This window comes from Cyprinus carpio, unplaced genomic scaffold (assembly GCF_018340385.1).
Source record: "Cyprinus carpio isolate SPL01 unplaced genomic scaffold, ASM1834038v1 S000006694, whole genome shotgun sequence".
Taxonomy (NCBI): domain Eukaryota; kingdom Metazoa; phylum Chordata; class Actinopteri; order Cypriniformes; family Cyprinidae; genus Cyprinus; species Cyprinus carpio.
Genome location: NW_024879306.1, coordinates 844,709 through 866,525, shown reverse-complemented (window position 1 = coordinate 866,525; position 21,817 = coordinate 844,709). Strand labels below are relative to the sequence as shown.

The window sequence follows — 21,817 nt, the reverse complement described above, 5'->3', positions numbered from 1 at the left end:
ATTAAACCACGCCATGCTGGTTTCATCTGGCCAGGGGAGAACGGGCCCCCTGTCTGAGCCTGGTTTCTCCCAAGGTTTTTTTCTCCATTTCTGTCACCGATGGAGTTTTGGTTCCTTGCCGCTGTCGCCTTTGGCTTGCTTAGTTGGGGGTGCTTAACTGATTGCACAGACACTACTGAAAGAGAGCTGAACAGGATGATGACATCACTGAATCATCACTGAACTGACTTTAACTTGAAAATGACTGTTTGTTATTTTCCTCTAGCCGTTATTGACAAACTATTTTCCTGTTTGCCACTGTAAAGCTGCTTTGACACAATCTGTATTGTATGAAGTGCTATATAAACAAAGGTGACTTGACTTGACTTGAATTGGGTAATAAATAAAAATAAAATGATAAAAAAATAAAAATAAAAATGAAAAATAAAAGACTATTTTGTGCATTTATGTGCATAGGCCTTTTTGTTTGGCCCATAAAGATTTTTAATGTGCCCAAAGTGTACATACACTGAATAAATTCAGTGTAGAATTTTGCTTTTAAAACAATTTTCACACAGAAATGCTAGTAAATTCCAAAAACTGTAAAGTTCAGAAAAGAGAGCGAGAGAAAAAAAAAGCAAGTTACATTGAATTATTGTGAAATTTGGAAGTAGAAAGATGTTTAAAATTAGGCAGGGCTTGATTTTATCCTTCTAAAACATACTGGATGGCTAAATGTGAGATTGCTAAAAACATTGACTAATTACCAATTAGGTTGTCTGCTAGCATTATCCAACAGTGGCTTAAGTGATGTCGACAAAACAGAAAAGGTATTTTAGAAGAAGAGAATCTTGATTCAAAATTATGAAGAACATTTTTAATAACAAGCAAAGATTAACTGCTCGCTATTATATCAAAAACATCCATTAAGAAACAGGGTCTATTTGATTTCACGCTGATTTTAAAAGGCAGAGAAGATAAAAACAGAGAGCTTCCGTTTAATTGAACAGCTGTAGATAAGTGAGATCCTGTCTTTTATCACAATGACAGAACAGCTTTGACCTTCTGCAGTAATACAGTCTGCTTCTCTAATTAAAGTCTGATTCTATTACCTGTAGGCAAAGGAGCTGCTCACACAAGCACCTTGAGCTGACCTGAGATAAAATTTTATGGTGGGACTTCACCTCACACAGAGACTGAGGAGCGAGATGGATTTTTCACATCTCAGCGCTCTCCGTAGGTTCTTGGCATCATATGATTAACTCTTCTGCTGTCTTAATTACAGATGACTACTGGGCAATAGCCAACACGTGATTTACACCTTAAACCACAGACTGTTTGCTAGAATGATAATTAATGTGGCTATATACGGCTCGCTTGAGTAGCCAATATTGCTTCACCACAAAATAAACATGCATTCAGTCCAAATACTGCCATCGTGCCCCATTTTTTTTTTTTTCTTTTTCACGGCAAGAAAAACATTATTTTATTATATAAGAGTATTTTTATATAAGGGTCAGTCTAATGGTACAGTTTTGTTTTGCATGAATTAGTACACAATCTATATTTGATTGACTATGTAAAAGACAAAGAGAGAGAAGTAGGTTTTGAACATACCTTAATAATCCGTAAAACTCTCTGAGATCCCATCCTGCTGGTACAAGAAAAGAGAGAAAAACAATACTTACAATACATTCACAGTACAGTATGTCAATAGAGTCCTGGCCACAGACATTCACATACTGGATATTGGATGATTACTACCCAAATACAACTTATTTGCTGTCTTACTTCTAGAGAAAATTACATTATTGAATGAATAATGTAATTTTAAACGACTGATGCGCCTTTCTTTCTTTAAAAGTTTGTAATTTAATAATTCCAATGCCATATTGCCATAGCAAAGTCCTAAATATTCTTTCAAAATGTTGGTGCTTGAATTATTTGTCAGTATGTGTTAAATGATTCATTCATTCAGACCAGCCAGCGTATGGCAGTCGCTCAATGAGTCTATTTCTAAAGGTTAAAGGATGCCGTATTCCACCATTAAAGAGACATATGGGAAATGTTAATGTTAGCTGTCATTTTGCTTCTAGGGAAGAAATACAACAGTGTCATAGGATGAAAAATAAAAGAAAAAGTGTAACAAAATTCTAAACCAGAAGCTCAAAAGTAATAGCCGACCCAAAAATGAAAACTTGGTCATTATTTTCATGTCATTGATGACCCTGTTTTTGCAACATGAGATGAGAATTTCCAAGCTACTCTTTTTAAAGTGAAAGTCGATGTGTATATAAAGTGTTATACACTGCCACTAAGTGATATATGCTGAACTACTGCTTTAAAATTATCCATGAATTACGGTGTTTATAAGCACAAACGATGGCTATATAAACTTTTGTTGTATAGTCGAGCATCAGAATCAGTAATTAGTAAATATATCAGTAACTGGTCTTGGTATAAAGAGATTAACAAGATGACTTGGATATTGAAGGATTTTTCATTTAAGATGGATAATTGGTGAGGATTTTAATTTTCGAGTGATAACCATGAGCAGCATATTATAGGCTTTCACTCTCTCTGTTTTTTAAAAGATTTGAAGCCATTTGTCCATTCTGTCCCAAAATGCAAAACACACTTACAATCCCCCCCCCTTCCTGTGCCAGTCGTGGAGACAGTGGGCGAATTCCAAATGAAAGTGAGCATCCCTATGCCCTACTCCCTTCGAAAGGCAGAGCACTTAAAGTGTGTTCTTTAAAGGGTGCAGGGCATTACTGTCTCATATTAGCATTTGGAACTCCCTTGGCGAAGGGAATGACTGACCAAATGTTACCTTGACAACGCTGCGCGTGCACTCCATCAGTTGTTGCATATAAATAGTTTTTCTTATTATTATTTTATTCAAATATTGTCTAATTGTTTCTTATTTACCATTAAACGTTTTCAACTAACTTGCTTACACTACCGTCTTAAAAAATATTTCTATCACTGATTAAAAATATTTTGTCTTATAGACAAATTTTTAATGTATGTGTGTTTTTTTATGTGAACTCGAAATCAACTGCAACTTTGCATTAAAAAGCACTGCAAGATCTCCTTACCTTAGATCACAAATGGAAATCACTTCCATTAATTGACCATCGCACGGTTCCCCGAGAATTCGCTAACGGACTTCTGAAAGGGCCCTTACGTGAAGGGATTCAGTAGTTCACGGACAAGTCAACGTGTCCACCATAATGGAACGGACAATGTGTCATCACTCATAATAAAAATTTCACTCACAAAAAAAGTAAAAAAACTGCACAAAATTTCACAGCCAACAATTGTAAAAACTGCCTAAATTTAAATTCCTAAAGAAACTGGACAAACTTTCACAGGTAAGAATGTGTAGGGAGTGTGTTTTTTAATATGCACAGGTTTTGATTCAGCATACCAAGGTAAGGAGTATAATTGCTCTGAACTGTTAATCATTCATGATATCTTAAACTAACATTCCTGCAATAGTCGAGAGCGCATTTAGATCAGAGTAACAGCTCATTCATTCCGCAACCAGTGACACTCTGAAGACTTTTGAGGCTCGGTGAATAGATTAACTTCCTGGAATCAATTGTACATCAATTACAGAAATTAAATCACAGCTATAATAAGATCCTACAAGACCCCGCCCCCTTGCTTTATCTTACACGTACGCCATCTGTCACTCAAACAACTAGTTTTTTGATAGGTCTAAATGTGGGGCGGAGCCAAATTTGGGCCATAATCTGAGTGGCGGTAGAGGAAGGGTGGGGCTATGGTGAAGTAAGTCTTTGGCTTTGACGGGAGATTGGCTTTTGCAGAACAGGACAAAGCTTCATACTATAAGCTGAATAACTCATGATGATTGAAGCAGGTCGAGTTGAGGGAAAGCTAATGGGGTCACTGTTTATCTCTGTGCCCGTGCCAGAAAAACAGGCTCAAGCCCACAATCCTCGCCCAACACACCTCCCTCATTTGAAACACAGGCTCGCTATGTCCATTGCCAGCCATCTTTATGGAATCATATTACTGGAATGTACATCTACATAAACATAAAACTAGAATGACCACACGCATTTGACACAGTATGACCCTTCATAGGATTCATATATAACATGACCACTAAGCTTAATAATAATTATAGAAAATATAATTGTTTCTTGCCTGTGCCATCAAATACATTCTTATATGAGACTGGAGGATGTTTGTGCTTTGCACTTAATGGATTTTTCACACATTGTGGTCTGATAAGGAAGTTATTGCTGGAAATTTAGTAACTGTGTGTTCCCATAGTGTGTATTCGACTATTAAGGCCTTCTGATGTATGTGACAGCATTAACATTTAATACAGAGCATTAAACAGATGTCTACAAAAGAGGGTTGTGAGCATTAGCAGACAACACTGATACTTGAGTGGAGTGTGATGTTCAAGGTTACTTTCAGAGAATTAATGACAGAGTCATTAGGTTAACTGTGCACTTCAACCACATTTGTAACCACAACGGTAGCAGTCATTTGCCACTTCTATTAGCGGGTCACATTAAGACAGAGCTCCACTATTTTATTTTATTTATTTATTTATTTATTTTTTTTAATCGACAATGTTTAATGTTTAAAAATAATAATAATAGACTTACTGTAATACAGATATTATTACAAAAAATTATAGACTTATTGCAATAATAATATTATATTACAAATAAGAGCTATTTCTAAATCCATTTTTTCAGATACTAAAACAGATTAAAATAATAATAATAATAATAATAATAATAATAATAATAATAATAATGATAGAATTATTATAATTATTATTATTATTATCACCCTTACTATAATTATAATACTCCAATTTCTTAAAACATGGAAAGCCTGTTGACTCCCATTCTTTTCCACTGCTAATGTACCATTTTTAGTGTAAAAGGTTTTTTAAAAATAAATCAGTCACGATAAATGAATCAAACTTAAACTGCACTGCACATAAGACAAACAAATGTAACTAGCTGACATGATGCTATTAATGCTCTAGTATCAGTCACACGCAAGAAATAAAAATTCACAGGAAACCCATCATCTATAAAACACTGCGTATCTGCGTGTGCCATCTGTCAAATCATAATGATCTAATAATTAACACCAAACCGCATGCATAAGTGGAATATTTTGATAGCATGACAATACTAACTGTCTGAAATTATAACAATTCAGACATTTCAAAAAGCCAACGTGTGCTTTTCCTCTCACATTTGGTTGAATTGCTTGGTTCTTTCTACATTGTTTCTGTGGCTCTGGACAGTGGTATGATTGCGTCACCTTCAACAGTAATTCCCTAATGGCAGCCATTTACTGTAGCTAGGTAACAACACAGGAGGAGAAGATGCCAATATCAGCATTTTATTGAAGTACTTGTCCCTTTGGATATACCAGCAAAATTTAATACGCACACGACGGCACATCAGTTTGTCTGCTTGTGAGCTGCAGAAGTATTGCAAGAGATGCAAAGAATGCAAGAGCCTCTCCAAAGGCAATTTCATTGAAGGCAAGCAGTTATGAGAAATGCAAGTAATCTAAATCTGACGTCATCAGTACTGACTCATTTACTCAAGTTAGATGACCTTTACAAGAAGATTCTCTCATGTCAAATGTCTAATGGACTCAGGTTTGTGAAAACACCACAAAGAGTTTCAGGTAACTGGAAATTAGACGCGTCTTAAAGGGACAATTCTGAGTCCCCCTGCTCAACCGTATATACGGATATAAAAGTTGAGTGTTCCCACGGGCCCCTGTTCTGTCAGTCAGTGCCCTCCATCCCTCCATCCCAGAGTTTAATTGATCTGTTACATAATATGAACATTCGCTCATGGAGATGAGGAAGGAAAAAAGTGGAGAGGGAAACAGTGGAGCTTGTCAGAGCTGCATTACGCCTCAATTGCTGGTATCTGTCTGTGTGTGTCCACACTGCTCACTGCAATGGCCAGTCAATAAACATTCAGTTACACAATCACGCTGAGCTATTTCATCATGATGTCAGCGCAGCAAGAGTTTTGGCCTGCAGTTCGAAATGTCCATAGCGAAAGATCTAACACTTTTACATTTAAATATTATTTTACATCTCTGATATCTCTGACAATTATCAAACCAGAAGCGCTCGATGCGCTGCGGATTTCCATGGTAATTAGCATCGTAACTGGCCACACAGAAGTCTCCTCTTGTAAAGGGATGGCTAATGAAATCGGAAAGATCGATACCTTGTGACGGAATCTGACGAGAGGTCGATACGCCATCAGGGTAAATCCTTCTTTGCCGGGCCGTGCCTCTGCGATCAGCGCTGCCCCCCAAAGCAGGACAGCTGCCCACCATCTTCTGGAGCCTCTCATTACCCTCCTGTAATAAAATAAAAGACATTAATACACAAATAAACAACAACATGTGTAGGTTAAGTCAAGCGGAGCATTTAAAGCCTTTTGAAACAAACAATGCATCACAGCTCAGCTAATTAGGGCAGACAAAGGAGGATGCCGTTCACTGTGGGTTTAAACTAATGCTTTCAATAAGAAGCTCACACTCAATTGTAAGATTACATCTACTTTGAATCAATTAGGGATTAATGAGCACCATGAGGAAATAAAGATAAAATTAAGAAAAAGGATCAATATATTACCGTGCTGACGTGAACACGCTAGATTGCAGTTCTTTTTAAGTCAGGTATTCATATCAAAGTAACATTCAGTTTCAGTCCTTATACAAGACTTTTTCACTCTCTTTATCAGTGGTTTGCAAACTGGGGTTCGGAGACCCCCAGGGGTCACAAGGGAGCGACAGACCGTGGAGAAAATGTATTTCTTTATCATTTATAAACAAACAAACAAATAAATAAAAAGAGTTAAATTGATGAACTGGATTTAAAATTTTAATAAATAATAAAACGGTAACACTTAAAATACTGTTCTGTCGTTAATGAATAACTACACAGGAAAAAATAACTAATGCACTGATAACATTCTAGTAACTACTATCATCTAACAAGAAACTCTAATCAGTGATTTAGTAAGTAATAGTGCTCAGTTGAAAGTGGTAGTTCACTATTAGCTAATCAGTAACAACTTTGTTTTTCATATATCCTAGAGAACTACTAAGAGCTACTATACAGGTTCATGTGAATTATGCATAATGTATAATAAATTCTAAAGTGAAGATCATGGAGATCATGGTAACCCACTAGTAATGACACATGGTAACCCACATGGTAACCCACTAGTAATGACTCAAGTATTACCAAATCCTTCTAGAGGAACTACTAATTATTTGGAACAGTAATCTAAAGTGAAAAGCATTATAACTCTCTAATACTGACTGACGTCATCATAAGCTTTTGAGATATATGTAAGGTCTTTAATAGTAATGACTCAAGTGTTACTACATCCTTCTAAAGGAATGACTAATTATTTGGATCAGTATTCTAAAGTGAAGATCATGGTAACCCACTAGTAATGACTCAAGTGTTACCAAATCTAGCAAAAGGAATTATTAAAATCAAATGATTTTATTTTATTTGAGACAAAGCTATCTCAAAATAACCCTGACACTGTTACTAAACTGATATTTACTGATATTGAACTGTCAATGTCACTAACTGATATTGAACTGTCAATGTCACTAACTGTCTTGTTATATCTACTATAAAACCCGAATTTGGATTTATATCATATTTTATGAAGTTTGCATAATTGATTCTGTCATTTTCTTTTTATTAGTGTGAAGCTGCTTTGAAACAATCTGCGTTTATAAAGCGCTATTTAAATAAAGGTGACTTGACTTAAAATATATTTGGATTCGCAAAACACAAAACTGCCACTTTTGCACAGTATTTAAATGAAAAACTTTGAAGCATTAGTGGAGTCCTATGAGTGGTTCTGTCAGAGAAGGCAACAAAGCAACAGACACAGCTCGTAAACATAAAATATATACATATAAGTAGGATGCACTCCGAGGCCCCCCTCATCACAGGGAGTGTTTACAGAGAGTGTTATCCAGAGCAGAAACACTAGTTTAAAATGACATGCCATTGGATTTCAGAACAAAGCAATTCAGAAGAGGTTCTTATCATTGGTTAGTTCAAAGACCATCTGTATTTCACATCATTGGTTTGAAGTCAGGCACATGACTGGCCCAAAGAAATGAGCAAGCACTCTTGATGCAAACCTGTGCTACCCATCTGTGCTTTTATTTCAATTTCAGCATGCATGACTGTCATATTTCATGCTGTCTGTATGCCAAAGAGAGAGCGCATGAAGAAAGAAGATTGAACACTGTGCAACCACCTATAGGGACAGTCATCATAACTTTATCAGGTGGCCATAAATCGTCTACGCCACATCTATGCCAAGTGTCTTGGCATTGACTTTCAAATGAGGGATGTCTATCACTCACAATGTTCACAATAGATCATTGTGTGACAGTCTCCCAGCAGGCAAAGCGATATGAGTGTCTTCTACTGCATCTAAACTGCACTGTACTTGCCCACAGTCATAGCCGTAGTGATTGTTTACTTATCTGTGCTGCCATGTATTCAGAGCATGATCTTCTGAACCATTCTCTATTTTTGCTTCTTGGTACACCCTCATGTTCTGGTAGACTAGAGTAATAATGCTGTGTTGGCAACACTGGTATTGCAGACATTTGTAGACTTTGTGGTTATAATTTATGCTGCCTTCTACAATAAAGGGTACATACTGACTAGATTACCATGGTTGCCAAACTGGCTCATCAATTTCAAAAATGACAATTAAGAAAAGAAATGAGAGTGAGAGTCAACAAATGTTATTTTTTATCAAATAAAATAAATTGTGTAAAAAAGTACAATAAAAAGTAAAAGGAAATATGAAAACCTAGAGTGATAATTTTGTAATCTGTGTAGTTACTGTATAGTTTATAGAAAATGAGAGCCAACAATTGCCATTTTTACAGAAAAATAAAATAAAATAAAAGTGTAAAATAAAATAAAAAAATAAATCCAGAGAAATAATGTTGTGTTGGCAACAGTGGTATTTACAGTCTTTGTAGTTACAATTTATGGAAATGAAAGAGTCATCAAATGCTATTTTTACAGAAAAATAGTGAAAATAATAAAATAAAATAATTCATTTTCAAATTGGTCCACATACAGTAGTATGCATCACAGACAGATTTTAATCAAATTTCCATCAGGGGGATGTGGAAAGAGTCTTCATATAGGATTCATATAAACAAAACATCAACACTTGAAACTAAAAACTCTCTTCCACAGTAAAGAAGGCATTAGGCAAAAACTCCACTTCCTTAGGGGGCTAACACATCTGGCCTACATCTTGACCAACAACATCACAGTCACCTCTGGAAGTAAGGTCCTTCTGCAGGTGGTGACCACATACTGTGTGTCCAGTTGTCTGACAATGATGCACATCTACACCAAGCCATGCACATTTAGGAAAGCGGGCAGCAGTGCTTGCACCTAATCTCTTTGTTCCTCTCCTGTGAGGGTAAAAAGCTTTAACTAATTGAACTGTGAATTGTGACTAAAACAAGCAGGGTTAAAAAACATGCAAAAATATTTGGATTACCAAAAAAAAAAAAAAAAAAAAAAAAGAACAGTGCAGCAATGAAAGCTCAAGAAATACAGAACAGACTGATTTCATTGTTCACTTAAATCTGCACAGCAGTCCCAAAGGTCTTGTTTCTGAGTTTCATGGCTGGCAGATACAACAATAACATAACATTCTATTAGCACTTACTGTACATACAGTTGTTTGTTTTGGGGAAGAAGAAGAAGAAAAAATTTCTTTCAGTCGAAATGGTCTTTTCAACATCAAACTAAACTGACCAGCCTGGGTGAATTTTAACATTCATCATGAAACAAGACATACACTGAGGGTCAGAAAAAAGGCCTGTCTTTTCAAAAAGATAATTTGTTTTCTTACTTTCTCTGCCTGTTTTTTATTATCTAGTCTGTTATCCTCATATCTATGCATGTTTAAATATTCATGTATGATCTGTGATTTAAGGAAAAGCTGAAACCTGTCAGCTGTTTTTTTTTTCATTAGAAATTGATTGAATTAGCATCCTTTTACTCGCTTTTCAGCAAATCAGATAGCTGATGAATATCATGCTACCTAATGAATATTCATGAGCCAGACACCTTATTAATATTCATTATTGTTCCTACACCCCTGGAAGCTGCTATATTATGTTCATAGCAAACTGTTACAGTGAATTACTGCACTCTGTTTGAATAGGAGCACAACCCAGATCTTTCTGCAATTTAGCTCCCTCCCGTGTCTCACACTGAGGATTTGAGATGCAACTGTTTACGCCATGTAGAGGGAAGAGACAGTGACTATTAAAGTCTGGAAATGGTCCACTAACAAAACCCTGTGAAATCTCGCCTATATTTTGCAGTTTGTCAAACCGCTGGGCTGTGGGCAGTGACAGATATTGGCCTTTTGTGTCAACATGACTTTTCTGTCATTGTGTAAACTGTCAGAAGAACTTCTAATTATACTGGACTGTACTGTATAAAGCGGCTTGTGTTGAAAAAAAGATTGACAGAATTTGCCTGCAATATTGTTAAACCTCATGAGTGTCCTAAAGGTCATGCAAAATTTCTTTCTCCAGCTTTGTTTCAATATCATTAAACTTCTGTCAGTGCTTAAATGTCACCTCACAAAATACTGCAATGGTGCAAAGCCCTCAGTAATTCTGGTTTATATTTTATAAAACTGCTTATTAAATTAAAGGGAAACTTTCTGCTGTGCAACACAAAAGAAACTATTTTGATATTCAGGGTGGTCTAAACATATTGAACCCCATTGACGTTCCTTGTATGGTCAAAAACACATTTTCATAACATCTTCTGTGTTCCACAGTTGAAAAAGTTTTAGAACAACATTAGGTTGAGTAAATGATACAAGAATTTTCAACTCTTTAAGCTTTGGCCTTTTTTAAATTTGGAGTGTGGCACACTTTTAGACACAATCCATAAAAATTCAAGCAGCAGTATGAAATCCTTTTTACTTTTAGATTTTAAGCCCTGTTTTGGATGTGACTTTAGACTATGAATGAGAGCAAGTATTGCTTGAAGTCAAAAATGACCAAGGATCTTTCACTTCAGCTGGGAGAGCTGAATGTGTTTATGAACATCTTTAATGCTCATAAAACCACTCCTGAAGAGCATCATAGGAAAAAAATTTTTAAACAAAAGCAGGAAAAAATTAAGTGATTAAAACCTGTTGGTGCAAACAATCCTCACTCTCATACCCAAGATCTGTTTACATATACTGCCAAAACACATTACGAATTAAAAACTATATGCATAAAGCTATCAAGTGTTCAGCATTATTATTAAAACAGAAATATTTTAGCAACAGTATATTAATTTGTGCCATTTGTGTAATGGAAATCTGACATTTGTATTTTTTTGTAAAAATGTACATTTAAAAAAATTCCAAACTATTATTTTACATTGCATAATTTAAGTATATTACTGTTTTTATTGTACTTTTTGATTGAATGAATGCAGCCTTGGTAAGCATAAGAGAATTTAAAAACTCTTTCAGAGTTTGACCCCAAGCTTTTGAACAGTAGTGTCATCTATGGAAAATAGGATGTTTCTTTTTATACAGTCAAACAGTAAAGAGCCAAGAAACAATGCCAATAAACACATTCCGTGATTAATGTTCTTCAAACAGCCTCAAGTGTTTTTACAAGAAAAAAAAATCATAATTTTCTACTAAGCCAGAATGGAAAAAGCCAATACTGTAAAAGTGTCCTTCATTGAAAAACCAGAAACAATAATGCAAAAATGACAAGCAGATGCCCCAATTTCTGATGCTACTACACTCCTAACCGGTGAACACAAAACATCCTGCATCTGCAACTGTTTAGTTAACACAATTAACATGTTGAATTAATCGATCAGTTACATTGTATAAAATGCTAACACAGGTGCCTTTAGTATTGTATAGAAAGCTACAAATTATCTATTTTGTGCCTCATGATCATAATCCGCATAAAATCAGAAAAGAAATTTGCTTTATACACTTCAATTCATAAATTGTCACATGTACATTTTGCTTTCTATGCTAAGCTGACACTGTTTATACTGTTGCTTAAAGTGTTGTTATCAAGTCCTCCTGTTAAGCTCCAGCTTAAGAGTTCATCATTATGTTTCTGAAAACTTGCGAAACACAGGGCTGTCAATAAACAATTCAGCATCACATCTCTCTGTCTCTGTCTAAATAATGCATCAATCTTTGCATTGTTTTTAATTAATTAATTTATTTTTTTGCATTCATTTTCCCCCCAAAAATAGCTAAATCTGTGTGTGCAAAACAATTTAAGAGTTGTTTACATTAAGTTGAAAGTCTATCGTTCTCCATTTTTAATATTCCATCTGTTTATTCTGTTTCTGTGCAACATCTCTTGCAGCTACAATAATCAATAAAACAATCCTCACTAGGAGTAATGAAGTGTAAATTGAAATGGCTTAAGGCTTTTTCTTTTCGGTTTATTTCAAGACACTAACAAAGATATCACATCTATACCAACATGTTAAACATTTCACTTGTGATGATCACATCACAAGTGTTGCAAAAACAGTCAGCCTCACATGCAGAGGTCATTATGTGACCAGATAAGCATCACATGACCAGGGTTTAGCCGGGTGGGTCAACCACGTGCTGGTTCTTTAACCAGATTAGTGGGAGGAGAGTAAGCTTTATCCAGCCCAGGGTACATGGACAATAAATATCCTTGATTCATTACACCAAAAGTTCTGCTAGAAACCAATGATAAAAGCTTGCTGGCAGGAGCACACAATCACAGATGAGAAAAGAGATCAGGACTTGTGTAAACAAGTGTAAACAAAATGCTCTGTTCATACCAGGTGGCATTATTTATTGCTGCTCATCACTTTCATGAACATGTTATCTTTTTTATTCAGATATCTCTCCCAATGCAGCACTGTAATCACAAAAAAGTGTGATTTGCTGCCTGCTTTGAACACAGTGCTGCACTGCATATCCCCTAGTAAGACCTTTGTGAATTAAAGAAATGTCACTGATAACCAAATGTCAAAAGTTGAGAATATGTAACTGTGTGTATGCGTGTCTGTGTGTGTGTGCATGCATGAATTTGTGTCACATTTTGGTATAATATAATACATACACACACATACAAAAAAAGAAAAAAAAAAAGAAGACATTTTGCATCTGAAAATGTCCATTAAAAGATATCTTAAATTAGTGGTTCTAAGCTGGTTTTGTCCAGATTTTATATTAGATATCAAGCGGTGACCCAACACAGTACAAAAATGCTTAAAGGGCAAAAAAAAAAAAAAAAAAAAAAAATATATATCATAATATATATATATATATATATATATATATATATATATATATATATCTATATATATATATATATATATATATATATATATATATATATATCTTTGAATTCAAATTTTTTAAGTTATAAATTTTACCATTAATATATTAATGTTCCATTAGTATAAAATATAAAGTAATGGTTTCATTTTGTACAGTTTTTAAAAGATTTATTATTTTATTTTAATTATTATAAATTACTATGTGCATGTGCTGTATATATAAATGTAAAAAAAAAAAAAAAAAAAGAGAGAGGGAGAGAGGTTGAACATTTTCAAGCCTGGATCTTGAACTATAATTTGATGTAACTTTTCCTGTTTTCCTTTCTTGTTCAGCCCCAAAGGGTCTAACACTGAGCGGATACACCAAGTCTTGCGAAAATCCCACTCCATTTTTTGCGTGGAAATTGAGCTCAGAGCTAAATCACTCTTTAGAGGTAATCTTTCTCGAAATCCAGCACAGGCGTACATAATCCAGGAGGAATAAACAAGTTTCGAATCAAATTCGGAGTTGAGGCGATTGAGCCACCATCCTCAGTAGAAGACTTGCCTGTGTTATCACAACTGTGCTACATTGCTGAAGGCAGAAAACTACAAGGGCTCACATCTCAACTCTGTTTCTCTTGATAAAACCATTTTGTCCCTTTTGGAGTCAATGTTCAGATGGACTAAACACAGATTAATGTGCAAACACACTTATGAGCATTCTGGATTAACTCCCATGGGGGTTCTCCCACCTTGAATGACTCACTTTCTAGTCTCCCCACCCACTAAAATAAGTTATCAGAGCATGCTGGGTAATATGCTAATAAGCCTCTATTGTAAGGCAGCCCTCCTGGGCAGAGCGTAAGGATTTCTCTAAATGGTTTTGCTCTCTTTTTTGAGCATGTGTGGTCTTGCTCTTTAAAATCTAATAAGATGAGAGGCGTAACAACAGGACCAAACAGTCTTAAAGTAGTCATGCCAGAGGGAACTCTCTTACTTCGCACTCCCCCCTAAAGTGCTGTATCCTCTAACTAATGGCCACAACTGGACCACTGAATCAGTGAGTTCTTAAGAACCGAATCATTTTGGTTTTTCATCCAAAACAAATGATTCACTGAAAATATCTGACTCAAAAAGAATCATTTATTTGTATACTTCTGCAAGGAGTCTCATTTCTTATAACTGCAAGGACAAACACAAGCAGGAAATTCATAGCAATGTTTATATCTGCATTCTATGATAAAAAGAAACCCTGAACGAGTAAATGATGACAAAATGAAGTGGAGATGAACTATTCTATTAACAACGATATTATCCTTATTATTTTAACACAACAGAAGCCATACTTGTCAACACTTCCGTAATTTGTATGGCCCAAACCTCATTATATGAATAATCACATCAATATATTATTTTAAGGTTGTCCAGTTGCCAGATCTTGTATGAAATGCATCCTACTCACAAAATCGACACATCACACAAATTTCAACCCATGTGTGACCTCAACCTGAGAACCTACAATCATGTAGTGCTGTTGAAACCTGTGCAGGTGTTAGATGCGGGAAGTTGGATCAAGCAAAAAACAAACAAACAAAAAAAAACAAAAAATTGCCTACATATAAATTTAACAACAGCTAGACGGAAGAATTTAATTTCAATTCAAGATGTCTTACATTTGGGGACAGAATGACAAGAACTGAGATATATAGCTTTATGATTAAAAATTTCAAAAGGCAATGGTTAATACATATGATCACTGCATGTTTCAAAGTCAGCTGCTGCGCTGTTTTGTGTACTGTGATTATCAGGGAAGCAGCTATATTTCTGCCATTCCTCCTGCAGAGAATGAATGTTCATTTTTAATAAGCCCTGCTGCTATTTTTGTTCAGACCAAAGAAAAAATTGTCCCATATTTTAAGAAGAAAACACGCATAGTTGAAAATGTGAACTAGTGGATCAACAAGAAGCTAATGCATTATAAAAATCTAAACAATTAAGACACTAAGATATATGTATATGTTACTAAAATAATATAATTGTTTGATCTATCTATCTATCTATCTATCTATCTATCTATACTGTATATACCTTTTCTTACAAATTATTTAAAGGTTGGAATGTGAAGTTCATCATTTTATAAAACTTTTTGTTTTTGTGAAAACCTGTATCTGAACTGCAAATCATGTTTTTAGTGTCATTTTAAGGTTTAATATGTTACCATAGACATTGCTCTACTGCACTTATATGGTATTCATTTTACTTGTGCTGGTCTTAAAAGGTCTTTAAAAAAAAAGTCTTAAATTTGATTTAAAAAATCCGGCAGATACCCTGAACTGCCCCAACCCACCATCCACAACACCCACCCTTGCTCTGAGGTCTCCCGGATTTTGGTGCCCAAATGTTGACAGGTATGACAGAAGCATCTATATTCTATGATAACTCTTGTGCAATTAATAGTGCAATTGAAAGTCATTTAATTTAATCGTAGTCTGAGTCAATGTCATTAAAAAAATCATGATCTCCAAAGAAGCGTCCTGAGCTTCTTGTTTAGTTTGTCGTAATGTGGTTGCTTAGCATTTTTCCCCCGGTAATCTGGACTCATTAAATGCAACGCACACACACAACCCTAGCAGCCAGCAGAGGTGAGATTAGAGCGGAAAGCCAGAACGCAGCTTCTGTTACGTTATGCAACAGATACACTGCTTTCTAGAACTGTACCTGTGTTTTGGGACAGATGCTACTATGTGACACTGGCACACTGCACCCATTAAAATGCGACACTCAGGAAGGCAGCTGAGATTGTCATACTGAGGCTCTTTGTATTCCACAACACACAAACACAGAGAGAAACACACATTTAAACACACAAAGGCAGTCAAAAAGAACACAACCTCACTGGCCAGAGTTTAAAAACCAGTCCCCCTTCACAAAGACTGGTCTTTTGTCTGTGTGCGGACATGCTCCAGAGCTCACACCTAGAGCAATGTGGGCACACACACACACACACACACACACACACACAATCAGCAGGATCAGACAGCCAGCCTACCAATCTGGGAACAAGCCTGAGAACAAGCTGAAAATATCCTGACAATTTCCCTATGTGAGTTCAAACCACTTTTCCAAGCTTAGCTTTGTTCTTTAATCTATTCAACTTCAAAACATTGGTTGTACAATCTAATTAATTTTTCCCAAGCCCAAAGCCAGATCCAGAATTAGTGAATATGCCCTGTCAAACACATATCTGCCCTATCAAGCATAAATCAACATATTTGCTCCTACATGTTTGCCATATTCAACAGATATGATATTTCAGAGTTGATTAGATATGATATAACAGAGTTGATTAGATATGGGTTGTTGCCCTGAGTAAGTTTACATAGAATGTGCACAAACGCAATAATAGATCTGACAATGGAAAAAGAAAACAGATTTAAAGCTGATTTTTAACTCCAGAAAAAAAATCTAAATTAATAAACCAATAAATAAAATAAAAAAATAAAGACATAAACATCATTTGTGTGTGTGTAAGATTTATCATGATATAATCAAGGACTTAAATTTCTTTAATAAATAAATAAACCCCCACAATTAGACTCCCTTAATTCATTTTAGGGTTGACTCTCTTAATTCATTTTAGGGTTGACTCTCTTAATTCATTTTAGGGTACTGCATTTCATTGGCTCTGTACTTGTACTCTGCACAGTGACAATAAAGTTTAATCTAATCTAATCTTATCTAAAAAAAAGTCTACTCAATTTTAAAGGTGAACTAATGGAGATGAGCTATTAAACTGGATTTCATAAGTCCCATCCAAACTTACCAGAAGTACCATAAAGTTTCCCTAAACCCAAAAGTTCACGCTGGTTGATGGATACAGAGAGCAATTCAGAAAAGCCTTTTGTGAACCAGGTCTATGAGATAGCTCTATGTCCGCTGACCAGTGAACTGTGTTATTTGCTGGTCACGGAGGATTGCACTGACCTGTCCAATCTGTGAGCAGTGTCAGGATTCATTAGTGCAACAGTAGGACTCACTCAGGTCTGTGATGAACATATCTATGGACAGGGGAATCCACAGACACCAGGAATAAAGTTTGCTCGCAGATCCATCTCAGCGACATTGTGTGAAAATAATGCTGGGTTCTTATTCGAACGTGTATCTCGGGGTTATGATATTCACGACGAGGCTGCAAAGGCGAGGCAGTTGTTTGAGGAGATTAATTATTGAAAGCAATTAGAGTGTTTTGTATTGCCCCTCTTCTTCTTTTTTTTTGTATCGTGTGAGTGCAGTGCCTTTCAGCGCAGTAAACAACTGCAAATCTCAGACTGCTATTATACGCGCACATAAAGATTCCACGATTTGTGAAGGCGGGAAATGAGAAAAGCATGAGGACAATAATGGTGATGATGATGGTGATGATGATGCAGCCGTGGCTGACAATGTAGCTGATGATGAAGACAATAGTGCTGATCAAAAGGAAAAATGTGGTTGTTATTTCAAAGAAGAAAAAAAAGATTAATGCTTCTTATAATAATCAATTACTAGCAATGCTGTTAATTAAAATAACAGTTCACCCAAAAACCAACTTCTAATAAATACAACAAACTTCAATTTAAAAATAACTACTTCTAAACTAAAAATAAAAAAAAACTGCTAGTTAATACAATAAAAACAAAATGACAGTGAGTAAATGATGACAAAGTTTTCATCTTGGGGTGAACTATTCCTACAAAGAGATACACCCAAAAATAACAATTATGTCATCATTCATTCACCCTCATTTGACTTACTTTAACTGTATGGACAGTTGTTACACAAAAGAAAGAAAGTTATACAGGTTTGGATTGGCATGATGGTGAATAAAACAATTTTTAAGTAATATTTCACCAAAAATGAAAATTTGCTGAAAATAACCAATCTCACCATCAAGGCTTTGTTTCTTCATCACAACAGATTTAGTAATATTTAGCAAATCTGTTCTGGTAAAAAACATCACAAAAATCACCAAGTAATCCACACGACTCCAGTCCATCAATGAAAGCCTTGTGAAGTGAAAAGATGAGTGTTTGTAAGAAATAAATCCATCATTCTGTCACTTCTGGCCAAAATATGAATACTCATGGATTATTGTGATGTTTTTATCAACTGTTTGGATTCTCATTCTGTCGGCACCCATTCACTGCAGAGGATTCACTGGTGAGCAAATTATATAATGCTAAATTTCTCCAAATGTTCCAATGAAGAAACAAACTCATCTACATCTTGGATGGCCTGGGGGAGAGAACATCTGCAGCAAATTTTTAATTTTTGTGCGAATTATTCCTTTAAATTCTACGAAAACTTTAAGTAGTTACCTAACTTACATGCTAAACCACTCTTTTGGGTAATGGTGCCTACATTTATTTCCACTGTGAGCAGTATTTCTCACATCAGTGCACACCACAGCATTAAAGCAGCTCTTCCACCTGCTGCTGAAAAATTTAAGATTGGGTGAAATTCTAAAATTGGAGAGTTGAAATAATGTGATAGGATGAGGTCTTGCTACTGAGAGAGAAAGGATAATGCGGTCTCCTTGAGAGCATTATAGGAAGATCCAGTGCTGAAAATGTGCTTACAGTACATTTTCCCTTCTTTCTGTGTAAATTTATATATTTCCATTGAGTGTTCTTTTCCCAATCTTTCCAGCTAGGTTTCCTATAGATTTTTTTAAGTGCCATCTGCTCTGGAGGCATATTTAATGGCCTATTCAGTGCTTTTTAATGTGTGTTTGTCAGATCTGAGGCTTTACTTTTGTGTTTATATGTGCAAGAATGCATGTTTGCCTGTCTCTGTGTGTGGGAGAAGCAATTGTTTGTCGTTTCTCTTACTTTCTGCACTGTGTGAGTTCCCTGTGGGGTCTTTGTCTTCAATACATACTTTGCTACTCAGCACTATGGAAAAAGTTTTAGGATTACACCTATACTCATTTGATGTATAATTCAATGTGCATCAGATTCATGTGAGCAGAAAAGCATGGAAGCTCATACAGTAGCTGACCCTCACTGAGTTCAGGCGGTACGATGCATTTCCACCCACCTTTCTGTCCTTTTACTCCTTTTCATTTTTTTTTTTTTTAATCTGAACTTTCACTTTTGTTCACTTCGATCTCTCATGTACCTTTTCTCTACAGAGTCAAAGTACTGGCTCCAAACACAGCATACAAAAACAGATTCTATGTAAATGCTTTGCTGTAAATTCAAGGAAAAAAATAATTCCTTGTAAAGCTAAACCAACAGGCAACAACAAAACAGGAGAGCTTGACAATGTTGCACAGACTAAACTGTGAAAACCTTGCTTCAAATCTCATAAAAACAACAAAGCACCCACTACAATGCTGTCTCTTGAGGTCTTGTTGTCCAATCTTGCTATAACAAACCTAATACAATAAAAAAGCTGGAAATAATGCCTACAACCTAACATACAGAAAATGTGAAGAAGACAAGTTCTATTGATCAGTGGCCACAGACACACACAAAATGAAGTTTAGATTAGGAAATAGACATTCTTAAGAATAAATCTGTAAAATGGCAGCCCTTGTGAACATGGTGGGGGAACAAAATCTTAGTGATGCCAACGTCTTCTATAATCTTTTCAGACCCATGGACACAAATGGATCACAATCTGGTGTTTTTTTTATTTTTATTTTTTTAATGGTTTTTGTTTGATGCCACTTTAATCACAAAGGATTATTATGCTTCTAATTCAATATGAGTTTACCGTCAACATGAACAACATCTGTATCTTCAATGATTTTGAATTAACTAATTAATAAAAAGTTTCTTGTAATACCTTAAACTCCATATACAATGATCTGGATGTTGCTGGTTGTTAACGGGCATTAGAAGTAACTAAAAATGATCATATACTGATTTATTATCATTTATGCATGCGTTTAGAGTAGCATGGTCGTATATGGAACCGTGTGAACTGGTTAAATCGTTGGAGCTGTTCACATAGGAGGCGTCAGATTATTCGGTATTCACTATTTTCTAATTCAATTAATGCACAAAAACATTAAAAGACGTCTTTGTTGTAACCTGACAGCGGGGTGCGATTCAACAAACAATTAAACTACTTAAAACGCTTCTTTTCCATTGCGTTGCGCTTTTTCGATCTGTTTTGAACGCAAGAACACGTCCTATGTGAACGGCTCCGTATAATTGCACTACAGACACCAATTTGTCGGACGTCTCCAGTCAGCCACGTCAATTACTAGCGATCGCCACACACACACGCCAGTTTGAATCGGGACGAGGAAAACAAGAGTATAATCCCCCCCCGCCCGCGCACGGTGCCATTCGAGGATTTGCGTGCTAAGAAAAACAACTTGCTAAGTACCCTGCGGCTAAATTAAACGGCCACGAGCTTTGCCCAGGGTCCCGTACTTGTGCTTAACGTCTACGTTTTTCATTCGAGGAATATCGCAGCACTGTTTGAGGCAACATTACATCGGGTCGACCGACGAGTGAACTTGTCCCCGATACGGCGGATGGGAAAAGCTCGTCTAACTTCCTCACCCTCCATCAAAGCACGGCTCTGGTCTTCAGTCAGTTGTGCCCCGCTACACTGAATGTCACTGCACAAAATGCTAAATTATTCACACTCTACAGCGAAAGTGCTTCCCACCTTGCCTATCCATTTAATCCATTTGAATAACTGCACATCAGTACAGAAGCCAGCACATATAATATAGTGAACGCGTTTAAATCACACTGAAATTCATCCGCGAGGTTTGACCGTAAATCACACTATGTAGTACATCGTACAGAAGAAAAACATACCTGTTTATCCAACTACAACTCATCCAGAAAGGTATTTCCGAGTGAGATTTTTAAATAAGATAATTACTTTTGGAACAACAATGTTAGCTGGTGCGAAGTTAATCCAGTCCCGTTTGGGTTAAGCTGTACAACGTCCTAGGAGTTTGTGTATTCCTTCCAACTGTCGGTTGACGTGAAATCCTCGTTTCAGCACCTCTTGGAGTGGACAGCTCCGCGGAAAGCGGCTTCACCTCGCGCTTCGGGTCTTGAGAGCCACACCAGCGCGAGCCTTTCACCTACTGGCTGCAACCCCGACCGGATTTGCATACAATAATACAATCAGCCAATCAAAAGCTCCGCCGCAAACCCCGACGAGTGGAAACAGCCAGTCGACTTTGTCTGAGCTCATCCGTTTTAAACGAATTGTCCTTGACAAAGATGAACAGAGTTTGTGTGCAGATCGTCCTATCCTCTCTTTTCCACGCGGTGCTCTATTAGTGTGTTCGCGTGTTTCATCCGAATTATTTATATTGTGGTCTGAAAATCGAAATTATTACATATATGATCCATGTCCAGCATTGATTTGAGCCCAAATGTAGATTTATGGTTAGAAAAACAT

The 21,817-nt window shown here is 36.0% G+C and overlaps 1 protein-coding gene across 1 annotated transcript in view; it reads right to left on the bottom strand.

Moving 5' to 3' along the window:
- LOC109101598 (follistatin-like 5) overlaps positions 1-21,596 on the bottom strand; it is a 107,309-nt gene extending 85,713 nt beyond the window's left edge. Inside the window, 2 exon segments of the mRNA XM_042755402.1 lie at positions 6,243-6,378; positions 21,220-21,596. Coding sequence (XP_042611336.1) covers positions 6,243-6,378; positions 21,220-21,242 — 159 coding nt within the window. The 5' untranslated portion in view covers positions 21,243-21,596.
- Between the last annotated feature and the right edge of the window lie 221 nt (positions 21,597-21,817).